This window comes from Mandrillus leucophaeus, unplaced genomic scaffold (assembly GCF_000951045.1).
Source record: "Mandrillus leucophaeus isolate KB7577 unplaced genomic scaffold, Mleu.le_1.0 Scaffold944, whole genome shotgun sequence".
In the NCBI taxonomy this organism is placed as follows: domain Eukaryota; kingdom Metazoa; phylum Chordata; class Mammalia; order Primates; family Cercopithecidae; genus Mandrillus; species Mandrillus leucophaeus.
In genome coordinates, this window is record NW_012110297.1 from 496,728 (window position 1) to 515,980 (window position 19,253).

The following is a 19,253-nucleotide window of genomic DNA, read 5'->3' on the forward strand; positions in this document are numbered from 1 at the left end:
ATTACTGGCGTGAGCCACCGCGCCTTACTTTCTCTTTTCCGTGGCATGTATCCTCTTCTTCCATTCTATATGAATTATGTATATTCACTTTCTGTCTCCTCCCATTAGTATATGGGAGGAGGGAGTTTTGGCCTGTTCTGTTCACTGATGAGCCTGATATGTGCTATCTAGGTGCTTAATGTATATTTGTTGAATAAATTTGTTACAGATGATTTCAATCAGATGATGGCCTGCTGGGAATGCCATTAAAAAGGAAAAGAGCGCTGGGCACAGTGGCTCAAGCCTGTAATCCTAGCACTTTGGGAGGCTGAGGTGGGCCGATTGCCTGAGCTCAGGAGTTTCAGACCACCCTGAACAATATGGTGAGACCCCATCTGTACTAAAATACAAAAAAATTAGCTGGGCATGGTGGTGCGCGGATGTAGTCCCAGCTTTCAGGAGGCTGAGGTGGGAGAATCGCTTGAACCCAAGAGGCCGAGGTTGCAGTGAGCCGAGATCCCGCCACTGCACTCCAGCCTGGGTGACAGAGCGAGACTCAGTCTCAAAAAAAAAAAAAAAAAAAAGAAAAAAAAGAAAAGAAAAGAAAAGAAAAAAGGAAGGAAAACTGTGAACTGAGGTCCAGGCCTGGGCTGGGGAATCCTCTACGGAGTGGCCAATAGTCCAGATCCAGAGTCTTCAGGACCTGGAATGCTTATGTCTGGTCTAGGCTGGTATCGTCAGGATCCCAGGATTGTATGCAGGTGGTGGGGTGGGGGCAGCAGTTTCCAGACAATACGTCCCAGCTGGCAGGGTGGGAGCCCCCGCCATTCTCCCAGGGTTCATCTGCAGGTGGCTGGCGATTCTTGTTAATAGTGGCTAGAGCTAGAGCAGACCCAGGCTGTCTGCTGGAGGTGCTCACCAGCCAGAGTAGACCCAGGACACTTACATCTCCCATCAAAGAGAACAAATGTCAGAGAGACGCAGCTCTTAGCCAGTCACAAAAGGGACCAAGGACCAAGACCCCACTGCACAGATCCCCTCATATAAACACGAGGTGGGCATGAAAACTATGAAACTAGGAGCTTTATTATTTAAGCCCCAGAATTATGGCTTTGTTTGCCCTCCCAGGAAGAAATGCATCGCCAGTCAGCTGCTGGATTGGAATAAACGGAGGGAAGGGTGGCAGGAAAGGGAGGGATGAAGGACGGGAGACAGAGATAAACAATGTATTTAACTAGAACAAGGGATTTCTTATTAAGTAACCTTGGTCAGCAATCATATCCTACCCCAGAGTTAGATGATACTTTTAACTTATATCTAAACATTAAGTGAAACAGTGATCTCAGTTTTATCTCTTAATTAAAACAATGAATAACTTTGATTTTCTCTGTACACTTTGTCCAAAAACACTCATGCGTTTCCTTGATGTGAATGTTCCTGCTGGTCAGTGTCTTTCCCCTGCCTGCCATGTGCTTTGCTGCTGTGGTGTTTCTTTGCTTGTTTGTTTTTGCAGAAACAATCCACGTTGGCGATATTGGTCAAGCTAAGTCCACTTGGGTAAATTCCAACTTGTCAAATTATTCTCTTTTTTTTTTTTTTCCTTAAGAAAATGGATTATATGTCCAGAATCTGGCCACCTCTCATGACATCTCTGGCTACCACCCTGGCCCGAGCCACCATCACCTCTCGCTGAGTCACCTTCACATCTCCAGTGCTTAGTCTTCCATCTTCCACCCCAGACCCTCAACACGGCAGCCAGAGGGCGTCTCTGAGCAGGACAGTCTGAATGAGGCTTGCTCAGTTTTACCCGTGGGCATTTGTCACCACAGTCGTTCAGCCTCTTGGGATAGGATTTAAGTGTGTCCAAAAATACCTCCAGAGATTTGTGCTTCCGCGTCGAGTGTTAGGAGGGCTGCTGCTTCCTAAACTGTTTGAATGTAAAGGCACACAGATGAACGTCAGAAAGGGCTGGGAGAAGCTTCCCTAATAGGAAAGGAAAGTGGCACGCCACCCGTGTAGACAAAAAATAAAACACCCAATTTTAGTTTTATGAGTTGCTGTCTTGTGTGTTGGTAACTGAGTCACCAAAAGTCTGTTCTCCTTTGATTGCTAACTCCTCCGAAGTGACCCTGGGTCTTCCCTGTTACATGATGGGGTTTGGTTGGTTGTGGTTTCTGGATGAGAGTCAATAGGCTCGTGAACTTTCAACTTCATTGTGGGGTGTTGCCTTAATGGACTAAGAAAACAGATATTCCTGCTTAATTCTCAGAATGACTTCTAAACTAATGCTAAAGCAAAATAATATAGCGTTCTTCATTATTCCATTTAAAAGGTAGAAAAGTAGATCCTCTTACCATGTAAAAGGCTCTTTTATCTGAACTTATTATGAGGACTTTATTTTAAAAACCATGTGAAGATAAACATCTTTGTCCCAAGAGGCAGAGTGGCTTTATTTGACATTAGAAACCCATTTAAAATGGCAGATAAGAGCATGAACAAAAGCATAGTTCCTCGAATGCCTGCTTTTGTGACGCGGGTGGATCTGGCTGTAGTCTTTAAGGTTATTAATTGGCATGAATGCCCCAAGGCTGCTCTCAGTTTCTCTGTCTGTGAAGCATTTTATGTGGGAGCTCTGGGGTGACTCTGGGTCCACAGTCATGTTCACAAGCCATCTCTTCCGCAGGACTGCCCTGGCTTGACGGCTGTTGGCTGGGTCCCCAGATACTCTCAGGGCAAGAACTGTTGTGTTATAACCACCTGCCATCTGTTGGTGCAAATTTTTTGGATTCTAGATGATGAATCACTTACTTCTCCTGCTGTTCCTTCTGCTGCCAAAACTAATTTACCTATTGGACTTTATCGGGAATATACTGGAGTAACCTATCGTGAAGCTTTGTCCTATGCAAAGTTCCTACTCCATCACTAGAAAAGGTGGGGAAGGGTTTTCTTAGCATCTCCAGAGGTGGGGAGAAGACCCAGTAGTAACAATGTGGGATCCTCACTCTGGGGTCCTTTGCACATAAAGCTATAGCCACTGACTTCAGTAAGGTTTGAGTTGAGAGTTCAATGGTGGGTTCATATTTTCTTGCCAACACTTTCTTGCCAGGACACCCATGCTTGTCTTGAAGTGTGGCACCGGGTAAGCCCTCAATGACCATTGGTTAAATGAATAACTGAGGTCTGTGACCCCAAATGGGGCAAGGCTGACCCACCCAAAGCCACCAAGGGGAGTGTGCTAGGCCAGTTGAGCCCATTTAGGACAGGGGGCCTCAGCTGCAATGCCACATGAGGAGCTATCAGGAACTCTGAATCCTGATTTAGTTTGTTCTTGCCAACCCTCAAAATCAGAGTACTTGGAATGATGTTTAGGAAAAATTCAGGTGACTCTTATCCAGACAAGCTAAGTGCTGTGACAGAAGCTGAGAACAGGAGCCCCAGAGGTTCTGCAGTGGGCATCGGAAGTGTCCAGGGAGGAGGACATGGTTCTAACAGTGGAACAAGTGCTTTCCCAGTGAGAACACTGAAGATCAGGCTAACACACCCCTCTGTCCAGTTGTGTGTGGGAGGTGAAGTCTTAGGTTAAAATACGAGATGCACTTCTCCACTGACTCAGTTTCACACAAGTTGGTTTTTATTGTTAGTAACATCATCTTTTGTCCAAAAAAAAAAGTTTGTTATGATGGTTTGAGTCTAGCTTTATTCATATATCCTAAAATATTTCTATGCGTATGCCTTTCACTTTTTCCCAACCCCAAAATTCTAAGCTCACCAGCAACAGCGAATCCTAAGCGTAGAAGATTCTAACTCCTTCAAGCTTGCTCCATTTCACTCAAGTTTTCTAAAGCTTTCCTGTCTGGAGAAATTACCAAGTCCCAGGTGGGTGGCATTTTATTCTTACCACGGAGTAGGTGTGATTTTATGGGAGGCTCTTCCCCCAGCCTCCTAGATCAGACGTAGAGTTACATGCCCGAGTCCTGGTGGGAAGTGAAATTCCTGTACTTTTAGGTTCTGGGCTCAAGTTCCCTCTGCTGTGGTCATCAACGGGAAGAGGTGGCCAGCTGTGTGGGCCTGCCCGAGGCACCACTGGCCCCAGCTGGCCTTTCCAATCAAAGGAATGGCTGACCAAACCAGGATGGTATTAAGAAATTCTGTAAAACATTCAGAAAGAATCTATTCCAGAGTGATCTGGGTGGTGTGGGATACAGTTAGGACAAGGCCAGCCTTCTTCTGAGCAAATGGCAGTGGCGCCCATCTCCACTGCTAAGCCTCAGTATGCAACAAAAACACTCCCAACCATGCACCTTATCTGAGCACAGGATGCGCTTGTTGCTGGGGTAGCCACATTTATATGCTTCTGGAACTCCTGATTCCTGCCTTCTCTCTGTATACCCAGGAGGCGGGGGCACACACCAGAACTCAGGGCTTCGTGATGACCAAGCTCTGGGGGAACAACATGCCCGGAACGTCTGAGTGTTCCCTACTCTGAAGGATGATTTGGCCATAAAAGGGATCAGATGAGTCATGGAGTCTGGCTGAACTTGCAATAGAAGAGAACATTGGCAAATCGTCCATATCATCACTTCAAAGTTGGAAACACAAGACTCCATGGTCTTCAAAGCAGCTCAGGCTAAGACAGGCTGATGTACTTCATGACAGCCAACCAGATGCTTGGGGCACATGGTCTTTCAGTACAGGCACAGCAGAGTAACACCAGACCAAGGCACCCCCCTCCTCCTCCAGAGGTTCTAAGTCAGAACAGGCACCTCTGTCACAGCTCCAAAGGACACTGCATGTTTGAAGTGGGCAACACACTGAAACTGGGGAATAAAACATCTGCTCCAACCCCAGATAAGCCAAGGAAGTTGTCAGTACAAACCCGTTTAGACTTAGAGGTTTGTACATTTTAAAAACAAAAGATTCCATTACTGACAAAAGCAAAAGAAATCAGATTGCACTGGCTTTTTCTGTTTTGGAAGATTTCAGCCCACAAAGTAGCTACCAGAAGTTGTAAACCTAGTCAGTCTCTATTTAAAAGTAGCTACTGGGTAATCCATGCTCACGGAAGCAACTTACTTTCAAGCTCTAGAACTATTTTAGAAAAGCTGATGTTTTGGGGGAAGAAAACCCATTCTTCCCTTCGATGCCACCTCACACAAATAATAAATCCCTAAGAAACTAACCATGCACGGCCAAGGGCTACTTCCAAAGATGGGGTCAACAGCCTGTTTCTTTAAAATACTTGCAAGAAACACAAATGCCAGTTAGATAGTTCCTACACCCTGGTTATTTACCAGACTAGAATCCACTCTGGGAAGTGTTTAATCCTGCATCAAATACAGAAAGGAAAGCATTGGCTTCAAGAGAATCAGAGTTCACTGTAAAGGCAAGCTGGTGTTCCAAAAGGACCATTAGTTTAGAAGGACCCCAAACTCTGGAAAGGAGAAGTCGTGATCACCACTGTTTCAGGAACAGCCTTGGTAACTTGCCAGTTATGCTGGTGGCGGAGAGAATGGAACAGCTGGAAGGGAGCCTTCTCGGCGCACTTGGCGCAGGCACAGATTTCACTGCTTCAGAGGACACGCAGTGGAAACGAGAGTCCCACGCTTCCCAGTTGCACCAGGTCCACATGGCACTTGAAACAGGCTGCCTGGGAGGCCACGACGCCCAAGCATGCTCCTTTGCTCAGAGACCCAGGACCTCAGCTGGGTGGCTGTAGACTCAGGGCCACCCTTCCCCATCTTCCAGTGAGATGCCCAGCACAGACTTGTGGGGGATTCGGCACTCTTGTAGAGATTTGGTGAGGTCAGAAAATCGCCTCCTGGGCACCTCCATTGTTTCAATGCTGCAGTGTCGGTAGGAGGTTTCGTTTTTCTGTTCCGCCACAGCAACAATGGTTTGCAAATCATCAGTTGGCCGGAAATGGCGTACAAACCTTTGGCCTGTTGGTGATCTGACAGCAAGCAGCAACCTTGGTTCTTGGTCCGATGGTTCCTCCAGGTTTCCAGCCCTGGAAGAGCCCTGTTTCTTGGTTCGGATGATGAATTTCCTCTCCATGGCAAAAGCTTGAGCTCTGGAATCTTGTTCACTTGTCTTCATGCTGCAGGTCTCCTCTTGGTAAAGAGCCTGGATACTGCTCAGTTGCAGTGAGCTGGCCTTTTTGGCGACGCTTTCCACAGCCTCCTCCTCCGGGTTCTTTCTGTTGATAGAAGGAAGGACTGGATACTTATTGAGAGAAGAGGAAGCTCCAATGGGAACTTGCTGCAGCAGCTCAGGGATCTCATCAGAAGTTCCCTGGTTTGGAGATTTGGGTGCACAGGCTCCTGGTTTTTGGCTGCTTGGCGACTCATAGGGAATGGCTGGAGGCGGAGATGGTATATGATGAGCGCACACCTCTGCGCCCTGGGATTTTTGCAGACTTGGTCTTGTCCGTCCCTTGGCGGACTTGGGCCTTATCATGTGCATATTTAGTGAGTTTGGCTGCCAAATGAGGTTGTCAACTGCTGTGCTGACAACAGTGCTACACTCAGGTGGTGCTATATTCACAGGGGCTTCTGTGGCCATTGCTTCTCAAGACCCCTAAGGAAGCAGGAAAAAAACAGGAGACCGTGGGTTAAACTTCCTGGGACTCCTAGATCCAAGCCATTCCCTCCCTGAGTGCCCAGAATAAGCACAAATTTCTGGCATCTAGAAAGGGGCACCAGCTGCAATTTATTCATTCAGGCATGCATTCATTTATTTTAGGCACTTGGGAGACATCAGCGAAACGAAGTCCTTGCAATGTAAATCATTATAGTGAGGAAAGACAGGGGTTAAAACCCACAAGTAAATAGACATTTTCAAAGAGTAACAACTGCTATCAAGAAAATAAAAAGTATTGCACCTAGGCGTGGTTAAGGTGGGGGACTAATTCTTACTCTTTTAGGAGGGGGGAAGTTTCTGGTAAAAACCAGAAAACCTGCTGTGTATCAATAAAACTTCATTTTTGGACTCTGAAATTTGAATTTCAGATAATTTTCATGTGTCACACAATACGCTCTTTTGATTCTTCTTCAATGATTTTAAAATGTGAAAGCTATTCTAAGTTCATGAGCCACACAAAATAGGTGACAGGCCGGATTTGGGCTGTGGGCCATCATTTGTTGGTCGCTGTCCTATAGCAACTCTGGGCATATGCTAATTCTACAGATGTGTGAGCCAGAAAGGTAGAGTGATTTCCTGATGGTCACACAGCCAGCTGGTGGCAGAGCAAGAGATAGGACCCAGGTCTTGTGACACCCGGTCCTGTGTCCTCTGTACCCATACAAGCTGCTTCCTGAGCCCAGCACATCACATTCTGTATGTCTACTAGCTGCTCACATTTCCTTCTTTCTTTCTTTCTTTCTTTTTTTTTTTTTTGAGACAGAGTCTCACTCCATCACTCAGGCTGCAATGCAGTGGCACGATCTCAGCTCATTGCAATCTCCGCCTCCCAGGTTCAAGCAATTCTTGTGCCTCAGCCTCCCGAACTGTTCAGACTTCTGTCTTCCCAGCTACCTGATAGGCACCCTGGGGCCTCTGTATCTGGATCTCCCACCAAGAGTCTATGTGAGTCCTGGTTAAATCCGCCAGAAGCAATGAACTGAAGCAGGGTGGGAGGCGTGAACATTTCTCTGTGCAGACCCGGAATTGCTAAACCATGACACCTCCTCTTTCATTGCCATCTTGGTGGCCACTTCACTAACACTACTACCAGCACCTCCTCCTCCCAATCTCCAGTTCCATCTTTCCCTAAACATTGCAGACATCTTGTTGGGCTCCCTGCCTCCCTCTGAGTCCTGACCACCACTGTGACTCCTGACTTTTCTGCTCACAAGTGAACCTGGCCTCTCCTAGCCTTCTAAAGACCTTCTGGTGACTTTCCAGTGATTCATGATCCCCAAGAAACAGCATATTTGGGAGCAAAGGACAGAGGACCGGGTGTCACAAGGTGTGGGTTCAATTTCAGCTTCTCTGCCACTGGCTAGCTACCTGATCAAGGGGCAATCACTCTACCTTTCCGGCACAAAACTTTCCTCATCTATCAAATTAGCTAAATGATCTTAGAGGTATTACTTAAATACCTCAGAACATCAGTCTTTTTGTCTGTAACATGAGGATAATAACATGAAATAATGTAGGTAAGGCGGGAAGCACCAGGCTTAGTGCATGGTAGAAACTTAATTAAACGTTAAGGGATTTTGTTGTTGTTGTTGTTGTTTGCTTTGGGTTGTCTGTTTAGTGCTTTCTGTCTGCTAAATTCAAAAGCCTTCCTTGTTTTGCTCTAGAACTTTTCCCCTTGTGTCCTTGGTGATTCTACTCCTAGTCAACCAGCTGGGTGAGTCCTGAAACTCATGCCTGCCCTGTCCACTGCACAGAAACACAGGGAGGTGGATTGCAATGAGCTACCACCTATTCAGTTGCCTCAAAAACATGTGAAAAAAAAATCCTGAGTTGATCACTTCTCTTCTAATTCTACATTTTACTTACCTCAAATTCACTTCCCGTAGAATGATTACTTCCTGCAAATTCATTCCTTTCATCACAAAATCTTCAATGTAATCTGAGCCTCTCAGGGTATGTATTCTAACCTTACCATTCTGTGCATGTAACCACTGCTGCCTATTTTAGGGAGTATCTGCTTCCTCTCCACTCAAACCAGGAACCAAACAAAACACAGTATCCCTGTATCTTCCTGATGTCCTGCTCAATTCAAAATCTGGGACAAAGCTACCCTCTTTTAAAGGCCGCTATGTCGGCTGCATTCTACTCACAGCCTGAGTCTCTCTCCACTCCCCATTTTCCACTTCTCCCTCGTCTTTCACACCCAGTCTGGCTGCTAGTAGCTCAGGAGCCTTCTCCTTAGCAAAGTTTTGGCATCAAAAAAGACTGCCCATCTCCTTGTTAATTTCATCTATTTTCCGATCAACTGTGAAGAATGTGTTTTTCCCCCTTTAGTCTCATTCTCAAGTCTTTCTCTGGCAATTAGCAGCTCTGCACTTTCACTCAGGATGGCAGGAGAAGGTCATAACTGTCCAACTGTTCTGCCAAAGATAAGCTCCACAGGCAAACCCACGCCCCTCTCGGCCCACCCTCCCCACTTGTGGAATGGCTATTAATTTGCCACAGCTTCTATAGAATTATCACAGGCTTGGCTTCCAACACCCACACATGCCTCAGGAAGGTTTAGCTGTCAGTGAGTTTGGTAACTTAGAAACCTCTTCCTTAACAACTTTGATGAGGAGAGTCATGTGTTCTCACAGGCTCTCTGTGGGATTATTTTTAACAGTAAAACTTGAGTATGTGCATGCACTTTCTATACCTTTTGGTTCTATATAATTATCCATGTTCAGGGGGTGTCATATTCAAGACACCCTGGTCATAAGATAACATGACTGTGAGCTATCTCAGAGAAAAACCTCAATTATGACTAATTCCTAGGAGCCCACTCATGGTTATTTAGAGACTAACACCTCCTTCAGGTAAAACCATTATATCCAACCTGCTTTCATAACCCACTGCCTCCTCCCGAGCACAGGGACCATCTGTTACACGGAGGGAACACCAGCTCTCCCCAGCAGCCATCACATAGGGATGGGGCGGTTGGGGAAACAGGTGTCTGGGGATCTGGGCCAACTGTGCCTTTATATTCACACATCGGGTCCTGAACTCTGCCCGCCGCCCTCAGTCCAGGAAGGCTCCTAGCAGCAGCCATCATTATCCCTGCTCAGTTCATTTCACCACCTCTAGGCCTGGCAGCCGCTCAACCACAAACTGATTTGACAAGATCTAGGCGTAGGCATCTACCAAGCTGCCAAGCTGAATAGGCGAGTGGCCTGTTTACTTAAACACAATAGCTGCGCCCCAGAGGCCTGCTAGGAGTCAGGAAGCAAACACTGCCAACTGTTTCCAAGAAGTTGCCAGAAGGGCAGGTGCCCATTCCTTAAGATTCATCAGCAAATCAACTGGAAAGAAGGAAATGTGGATGGGGGAAGCTAAAGCAGGGCTCCTGCTTTCTAAGGGTGCCCACCACCCACCACAGGGTCAGACCACCCTATTTCACTCACAACCCAAATCTAAGCCTACAGTATATGCAGTAAAATATAACCACCTACGTACCATCTGCTGGTATATACCAAGATACATACATTTGAATTGGTCTTTTAAAACTGTATCAGTTAATCCTATCCGTTGCCACTCCCCACCCCCAACCCACACCCCCACCAGGCTTTCAGGATAAAAATGCTCTGAAGAACCAACAGGAGATGGTGGTTGGCCTGAGAATGAAAAAACTCTGGTACCATTCCCAGTTCTACCCCAAACTAGTGATTAGAATACACTGTCCTATGCAGAGTGCCACACTGAACCACAAGCCACCAAGTGATCAAATGTTTGGAAAGACAATTAGGGATGATTCCAGAGACAGAAGGGCAAGGAAGTGGTGGGGATAACTCAATTATGTCCAAGTTCCAGCGCCCTAGAAGGCAACAGGCTTAAGGGGTGGAGGAGGGATCTGGGGGAGGGGCGAGAAAGAACGTTTAGAAAGTGAGAACTGACTTCAGTGAAAGAGCACAGGACTGGGGGAGGGTCCATCTGGTTCCGGTCTCTGCCCTGCCGGAGACTGGGACGTCCTTTTCTCTCCCTGGGTCTGTGTCCCCATCGCTACATCCCAGCCTGGAGGGCATGGCCCAGCGGTTGCATAGGTCCCTTTGGTAAAGGTGAGCTCTGGCCAGGCTTGCTTTGCCTCGGGAGCAGACTTTTCTCCAGGTCCCTCGCCTGTCTCCCGGGGTTCGCGTCCCTGGGGCTGGGTCTGGGGAGGCCCTCAAGGGTGACGTGCTGGGGGCTCAGGGACTGGCTTCCCCCGGCCCCTTCCAGGCCCGGCGGAGGCCAAGGGCAGGCCGCCGGGTCTGGCAGCCGCGCTCACCTAGCCGTTCAGCTCCATCCGCCGCCTGCGCCCAGCTCTGTCCCGCTGGTAAACAGCCCTGGTCTCCCGGGCAACGCCGCGGGGTGGGGGGCCACGTGCTTCCGCCGTGACCGGAACCGGCCTGGGTCGGGTGGGGTCCAGTTGGGTCTGGTCGGGTCGGGTCGGGTGGGGTCGGTGGGGGCCGCTGGACCAGGAGGGCGGAGGCCATGAGCTCCAGGTCGGTGGATTGCCAGCCGTATTGCCTGGCCTGGAGGCGACAGGGACCCGCGGCCTCCTTCTCTCCTCCTCTTCCTAGCGTCACCTGCCTCTGTTTCTCGCTGGGGAGAGTGTCTGGGAGAAGGAGAGCCCTAGCCGGGGCGTGGAGGCGCGGGGAGCAGCACCACTAGTCTCAAATCCCGTTTCTCACTTTGGGTCAGGTCCTGAGCCTCTCAGTGTCCCTGGTTTTAAAATGAGGCTGTGGGACTGATGGATTCTCGGAACCCTAGACTCTGAGTGGATGCTTCTAGGGTATCTGAGTTGTGGGGAGCAGGGTCCCCATCCTCAGTACAGCCCTTTCAGCGCCAGATCCCTGACCTCCTCATTCTCACATCAGCCTCCCACCCCCGGCCACACTGGGAACCTTATCAACAGCATCTGCACCTCCTTTGATGTCCCCAGCCACAATCTCTTCCACTTCCAGCCGCTTGAGTCACTTCTGCTGTATCTGTTTTTCACCATCTTTGGGCTACCTGTCCATTGCTGTCTCTGCTTTCCCCCTCGCTATCAACCTGCTTCTTCCCTATCCTGGCCCATCCCTCATCCTTCTCAAAAGGATCCTCCCTCCCCGAGTCCTGTTCTCCTTCCATCTGATGAAACCCCAAGCCAAATCAGTCCGCCTACACACGGGTACTGAAGAAGTCTTGGCCAGCCACACACCTTGGTGTAACAAACACGAGGTCTCTAACCTCAATTAGACCATCAGCCCTGCACTTCCATCCCCGACCAACCATTGGGTTCTCTCTTCCTCCTTTCTTCTTCCTTTTTTTTTTTTTTTTTTGAAGGGGAGACAGGGTCTTGCCCCTTCACCCAGGCTGGAGTGCGGTGGTGCAATCACAGCTCACTGCAGCCTGGACCTCCCCAGCTCAGCCTGCCTTGTAGCTGGGACTACAGGCGTGCATCACCATGCCTGGCTAATTTTTATTATTTTTTGTAGAATAGGGTTCTGCCATGCTGCTGAGGTTGGTCTCGAAGTCTTGGGCTCAAGTGATCCTCCCGCCTCAGCCTCTCAAAGTGCTGGGATTACAGACATGACCCACCTCACCCAGCCTCTGCTTTCTTCTCAATAGCTATTTCAAAACGTCGTTTTGCTCCCGAAACCTCCCATCTTTCCCTCTCCCACCTCCCTCCCTCCCTCCTCCCTCTTAGAAGATACCTTTACTGCCCTCTTCAGAGAAAAAATAGAAGCCATCAGATGGAAACTTCCTCAGCCTTCTGCCATCACGCCTGCAAACTTGCCTGCCTACGCTTCCTTGTTTTTCTCCCTCCCTCCAGTTCTAATGTCTTCTGATTCTCTCCAAGGTGAATTGCTCCTCCGTGGGTGCTTGGAAGCCCATTTCTGACCACACATATACACACCCTCACACTCCCTCTGACCCTAGAAGATTCCTCCCGACCCTCCCTCATCTGCCTAATTCCCGTTCACCCTTCAGGTCCCAACCTCATGGATGAAGTCTTTCTTCCAAGGTGGAATTAAGATTTCTTCGAAAGAAGCCTTAACTGGACTATTGTCTGCCAAGCTCTGTTCTAGACTCATGGGATACGCAGATGAATAATTTACTGACAGTATCATTAGAAGATAATGTTAGTAGACGTGCACGAACCATAAATTCAAGCCAAGCATGGTGGCTTATGGCTGTAATCCCAGCACTTTGACAGACCGAGGTGGGAGGATCACTTGAAGCCAGGAGTTTGAGACCAGCCATGGGCAACATGGTGAGGCCCTATCTCTCCAAAAACAAAGAAAAAAAGAACGATAGATTCATTATCTAGCATGTGGCAAAATATTTGCTATCTGGTCTGTCCTGGACATGTGGACACAGGATTGTGACAGGAGCGCAATTCTAACCGTCTTTCAAGACGTTCACAGTCTGGTTGAGAGAATGCGTTTCACGCTGATGAACAGTTACAAATCAGATTATTTTCAATACAATTTGAGCCCAGGGTAGAAGAGCAGGCACAGGCTGGACACGATTAGGTGCCAAGTGATTAGCACAGACAAGGCAGTTCTTTGGGGGCCGTGAAAGAAGATCATTTCAGTGGTGGTGTTTCTGCTTATCTCAGAAGGGAAGGCCGTGACCCGTGGGAGTTGCTGGGGAGGGCCTGGGCTGGGCCCAGCCTCTCATTTGGGCTGCCCCTCACACACTCTGGTCATCCAGGAAGCTTCTGTGGCCCTCGGAATGTGTAAAAGATGGTGGTTTTAGGAGCTGCTGGTTTTGCAACTGAGTGCTGGCGGCTTATTTCTTGTTAATGATTCTGTCAAAAGTGTCTTAGCGATGCTCTTCAGCCCTTCAGCGCCCACCCAAAAAAGATTAAAGTGGATTCTTCATCAGCTATTTTAAAATCACCTAAGAATTATGCAATCCTTTGGAGAATCAAATTGGCTTCTCACCTCGTGTGTGTGTGCGTGTGTGCGCACGCGTGCCTTTGCCAGTGCACAGTGAAATGGCGGTCTGTTTAATGTCAGCAGTACGTGCAGTTAATGTCAGCAGTACGTGCAGTTAATGTCAGCAGTACATGCCTTTTGCTCTGCAGTGTTGTGTAATGCACAGCCCCAGGGGGAGGCAGGAGAGGAGGAAAGGAAGGCGCCAGTCCATTGCTGTGCCTCTGCTGCCTTTGTCCCCGACCTTCTATAAAGGGGATATCTTCAAAGGATGGACCCCATAATGCCTGGTGTCTGGCACATACCCAAAGTGGATCTCAGTAAACATGGGCAGAGGTCATTGCCCTGCCAGCTGAAATGTAGACTCACCTTCCTTTCCAGCCCTGTCCCAATCTACTCTCTAGCTCTCTCCCTGAGCTGCAGCCAGCTTGCTCCCCAGATGGGCCCCAGCTTTTTCATCTCCAGTGTCTTTGCTCATGTCTACCCCACCCTGCTCCCTTCCTTGAAGTTAAGCCAAACTGACTGATCCTCCAAGGCCCATCTTAAAAGCCATCTCTTCTGTGAAGCCCTTTCCTGACCACAGCCTCCCCACAAAAGCTCATGTGCTCTCTCTGGTCCCCTTCGGTCCAGTGGAACATGCCCAAGATGGCGCTGTGCACCCTCCCTGAGTCAGCTCCTTTCATCTTCACAGTGCTCCTTCATGGAGGCATCATAGCCCTCCTTTGCTTTAGAAAACAATGGAGCCTCAGGGTTCCCCCTGGTGAATGAGCAGCAGAGCAATTTTACAACCCACATCCAGCTGTTTCCAAAGCCCACCCTGGACCCCAGAGTCCCACCCTCAAGCTCCTCACCTGCATGTTCCCCCATGGCCCTTATCTGTACTGTCCATTGCACTGGTCGTAGGGACCGCAGGCATGGCCTCTGATGCCAAAGCTTGAGTCTGAATCCTGGCTCCACCACTTGCCAGCTGAAGACGTTAGGTAAATGATTCACCTTCGCTGGAAGCCAGTTTCCACATCTCCAGAATGGAGATGATAAGCACAGGATTGTTGTGCAGCTAAAATGAGAAAACACACGTTCCAAGGGCTTAGTGAGGGCTAACTCTCATCACATCGTCTTCACTTACAGTGTATATCTCCTTCAGTAGGTTATGAGCTCCTTGAAGGCAGGAACTTGCCTGTCTCAGAATCCCCTGCTTTGCCCACACAGTGCTTACTTTGTGATAGGTACTCAGCCATGATGATGGTGGTGCTGATTCCAAGGCTAGCGTTTCCACTGAGTGATCCAGCAAGCTGCTTATTGGTATCCTCCCCAGCCATATTTGGCTTGGAGTTCAAATGACCTCCCCAGGGGCTGGCTGAAGGTGGGAGCCCCAGTTTCTTAGCAGCTTGTCCTCACAGAGTGGTTGGCCCCATTTAGAATTAGTGACTTCTAGATTTCAGAGTCGACAGCCAGTGTCCTGCTCTGCCTGTCCTTGGTCTCATTAGACATGTGGATTGAGATCATGGGTAACCTTTAAGCAGAAGGTGAACCAGGTGGATATTCTAGTAGCAAGGCCAAGAGGCTGGCAGTTAGTCATGGCTCCTGTGATCAGCTTCCCGAGGGGATCTGCAAGAAGGAAGTTTCTGGATGATGAAACTTAACCCTTGAAGTACAGTCATGGGTCACTTAACAATGGGATACATGCTGGGAACTTCATTGCTAGGCAATTTTGTCATTGTGCAAACATCTTGGAATGTGCTTACCCAAACCTAGATGGTCTAGCCTACTACACAGCTAGGTTATATGGTATAGCCTGTTGCTTCTAGGCCACCAACCTGTACAGCATGTTACTGTTCTAAATACTGTAACACAATGGCAATTATAACACAATAGTACGTATTTGTGTATCCAAACAGATCTAAACATAGAAAAGGTACAATTTAAAATATGGCATAAAATATAAAAAAGTGTATGCCCATATAGGGCAGCTACCTTACCACCGTCGTATGTTGTGGCCTGTCATTGGACCAAAATGTCATTATATGGTGCATGACTGTACCGCAGGTTTTTATTATTTTCCCCATTTTGTTGGGAAATATCCAAAAATGTAGAGCCTACTTTCCAGTCTTGTTAAGCAGAACATATCAAACACTGTAACTCACCTTGGCTACTGTTGGCCAAGTGTTTTCACCTTCAAGAGCCTGTGGAATCTTGCCGGCATTCTGTGGGGGGCCAGAATCATTGTCTGCACCTCTCCGGTGGCGGATGCTGAGGCTCAGGTAGTTTAAATCTGTCAGGAAGTGGTGGAACAGCTCCAACCCCTTTCTTTGACATAGGCTCCTGAGTTCGTTGCTCTCCGCCCTTGCAGTCTCTTGCACAATGCTACCTTTCCTTGGCAACTCGCAGTCAATAATTGTGCTCCAGGTGCACTAGTTTGATGTGGGTGGAGTCAGCTGCCCCAACACACAGTGGCCCAGGCTCCTAGGCTTCGTTGATTATCGCTTTAGTCACCCCTCTCTTACCTTCCTATTAAGAGAAGCTGCTCTAACTCCATTCCCGTCCGGCTGCTGGGCCTGATAAATGAAGCTGAGCAGCCTGTTGGAATTGCATCTAAAATGAGAGTCTAAGAGTGTTGTGATACTTGCTTCACTGCTTGGGTTGTTTTCGGTTTTGTCTTCTCGGTGGTGTTTTGGATAGACATGGAAGCAGGAGAGCTTTCAAGGATTAGGAGTGCCAGCTTTGGAGTCAGACACACCTGGGGTTAAGTCCGCGACCCGTCAGTTTGCAGGGCAAATGACCTGACCTGTGCCAGCTTCAGTTACCCTTATTGGTAAACTGGAATTAATTGTATATGTCTCATCGGGAGGATTCAAAGGGATTCAAGGAGAATCCTGATTCACGTCCTGTGCTTAGCCTCCTGTTGGTACTCGAGGGGTTGCAGTTATTGTTTTTATTTCTGTAACTTGAAGTATGATAAGACTCTTACCACTCATTCTCTCATTCATTCATGCCTCAAATATTTATTTACTGCCCGTCTCTCCATGCCTAGTTTCCTTATCTGCAAAACGAGGGTAATAATGGCACTTATCTAGCCGGGAGATGTGAAGATTTAGTGAGTAAATATATGCAAAGTGCTCAGAACCCCTGCAAGGCATAACATAAGTGTGATATATACGTTAGCCATCATCGTCAGTAGTATTAGTTCGTGCCAGGCACTGTGCTAAGAAGGCACTAGGGATAAAGAGGTGAACAAAACAGACATGACCTCTGTCCTTAATGAGCTTGCAGGCTCCATCCACCTTGTTTTCTCTATGGGGAGGAAAGCCAACCAGTGTTTTATCACTGTTGATAAAAGCGGAATTGATGGGTCCAGCAAATGACCCAGATGGTGGCTCCTAAGGACCCTGCAACTTACTGGCTGCTGCCCTAGGGGCTGGCGTGGGAGGCAATGCCATGCTTTCTACATTCTTGCCTCTCATCAAACCTCTGGCCCTCTGGTCCTGTGCTCTTACTTTAGCTTCAGCACAGTTCTAGGCAGCCCCAAATGACTCATCAAATGGAGAGAACCATGCCTGAGTCATAGCTGTGAAGGTCAGTGCATGAAAATGCCCTCAAACCTTCAAAATGCCACATGAACGAGAGGTCTAGGCAGAGAGACTGGCAAGGAGGAAGAGCACTGGATTTGGAGAAAGGGACCAGAGTTTAAGTCCTGGCCCACCTCATAGCTGTGTAGATTTTTTCAGGTTACTTCACTCTCTGAGACTTGGTCTCCTCCTCTGTCAAATGTGAATGTGATAGAACCCGCCTGGTAGGGTTGTAGTGAGGAGTAAACAGGAGCAGAGCATAAACTTAAGGGGAATTTAGGCCTTCTCAAATACCACGTCTCCTGGGAAGATTTCTGTGACCTTCTCAAGAGAGTTCACTGCTCCTTCCTCTGAGCTCAGAGGCATTTATTTATACAACCACTGGAGCAGTGCTCCTCACTCCACATGGATGCAGACTGAGGTCCCTAGAAACAGACTGACACAAAAAAGTATGTTGCTGGGAGGTTCCAGGAGATACAGCTGTCCGGAAGTGAGCAAGGGAAGAATGGGGAGAGGGAGAAGCTGACATGCAAGGGATAAACTGACACAGAGGGAGAAGCTAACACAAAAGGGAGAAGCTGGAGCAGAGGGAGACGCTGACACACAATAGAGAAGCTGGCACAGAGGGAGAAGCCTATGCACAAAGGAGAAGCTGACAAGAGGGAGAAGCTGAACACACAGAGAGAAGCTGACACACAAGGGAGAAGCTGACAAGAGGGAGAAGCTGAACACACAGAGAGAAGCTGACACACAAGGGAGAAGCTGACACAGAGGGAGAAGGTGACATACAAGGAAGGGAGAAGCTGACACACAGAGAGAAGCTGACATAGAGGGAGAAGCTGACACACGAGGGAAAAGTTGACCCAGAGGGATAAGCTAACACACACACACACAGAAAACCAACATAGAGGGAGAAGCTGACACAGAGGGACAAGCTAACACACACACACACACAAACTGATATAGAGGGAGAAGCTGACACAGAGAAGCCAACACAGAGGGAGAAGCTGACACAGAGGGACAAGCTAACACACACACATATACAGAAACTGACATAGAGGGAGAAGCTAACACACACAGAGAAGCCAACATAGAGGGAGAAGCTGACACAGAGGGACAAGCTAACACACACACACACAGAGAAACTGACATAGAGGGAGAAGCTGACACACAAAAGGGAGAAGTTGACACAGAGGGAGAAGCTGACACACACCCACAGAGGCCAACATAAAGGGAGAAGCTGACTCAGAGGGACAAGCTAGCACACACACACACAGAAACTGACATAAAGGGAGAAGCTGACATAGAGGGACAAGCTAACACACACACACAGAAACTGACATAGAGGGAGAAGTTGATACACACAGGCAGTTGCTGAGGCCACAGGGAGCTCTGGGGCTGGGACTGCCTTTCAGAGCTATCCTGAAAAAGGCAAGGGATGGCCCTTTAAACTATCACCCCAACCAGGGATTGGCTAGAGACTCCTTCTTCTGTCTTCCCTGGGAGGGGCCGTAACCGTGGGCCACGCGGTACCTGCAGCAAAGGGTGGTTCCCAGTGAGGGAGAGCGTCAGCAGCTGCTGGTACCCTAGCCCTGAAGAGGGGGCCTGCCAGGACTGTGTGAAGATTCGGGAACTAATGGAGAACCAAGCAGAATTGCTGCCCACATGGGGCTTTGGGGCTATATTTGGTCTCTGTTTACCTATTTGGTCTCTCCAGCCAGCTTGGCAGCCTTCCTTGGGTCAGAATGTTCTCATTAGAAGAGCTCATAGTTGGTGCTTAATAAGAGTCTATTGGATTTCATGACCAGTAATGCACCCAGGTCCCTTTCTGTGTCTCTCTAAAGTGTCATCACCTGCTCATTCAAAAGAACGAGCCCGTTTTTTGTGGGCTAAACCTGCACATGATTTTTTTTTAAGACTCAAAAGAGAAAAAGGAAGCAAGCCCGTAGAGACAGAACCTAATTAAAAAACATCCCGCACAGCAGTTGAAGTGAAGGTTGGCTGGGACCAGGCCTGGTCAGGGCCGGGCCTCGCAGCATCCACCAGAATGTTGCCAAAGGGGGAAGATAGCAAAGACACCCTGGTTAACTCTCCCAGGGATCTGCAGCAGGATGGTCATTTTGAAGTTTTC

General features: G+C 48.4%; 1 protein-coding gene across 1 annotated transcript; it reads right to left on the minus strand.

Moving 5' to 3' along the window:
* Positions 1 to 1,046: 1,046 nt before the first annotated feature.
* UBXN10 (UBX domain protein 10) lies at positions 1,047 to 10,993 on the minus strand. The gene is made up of 2 exons (XM_011970333.1): positions 10,919 to 10,993; positions 1,047 to 6,555 (listed from the first exon to the last, which is right to left on the minus strand). The coding sequence occupies exon 2, from the start codon at positions 6,538 to 6,540 to the stop codon at positions 5,698 to 5,700; it is 843 nt and encodes a 280-aa protein (XP_011825723.1). The 5' UTR covers positions 6,541 to 6,555; positions 10,919 to 10,993; the 3' UTR covers positions 1,047 to 5,697.
* Between the last annotated feature and the right edge of the window lie 8,260 nt (positions 10,994 to 19,253).

What these genes read in the sequence shown, in the direction of transcription:
- UBXN10 (XM_011970333.1), bottom strand. Translation starts at nt 6,540, where the DNA reads ATGGCCACAGAAGCCCCTGTGAATATAGCACCACCTGAGTGTAGCACT.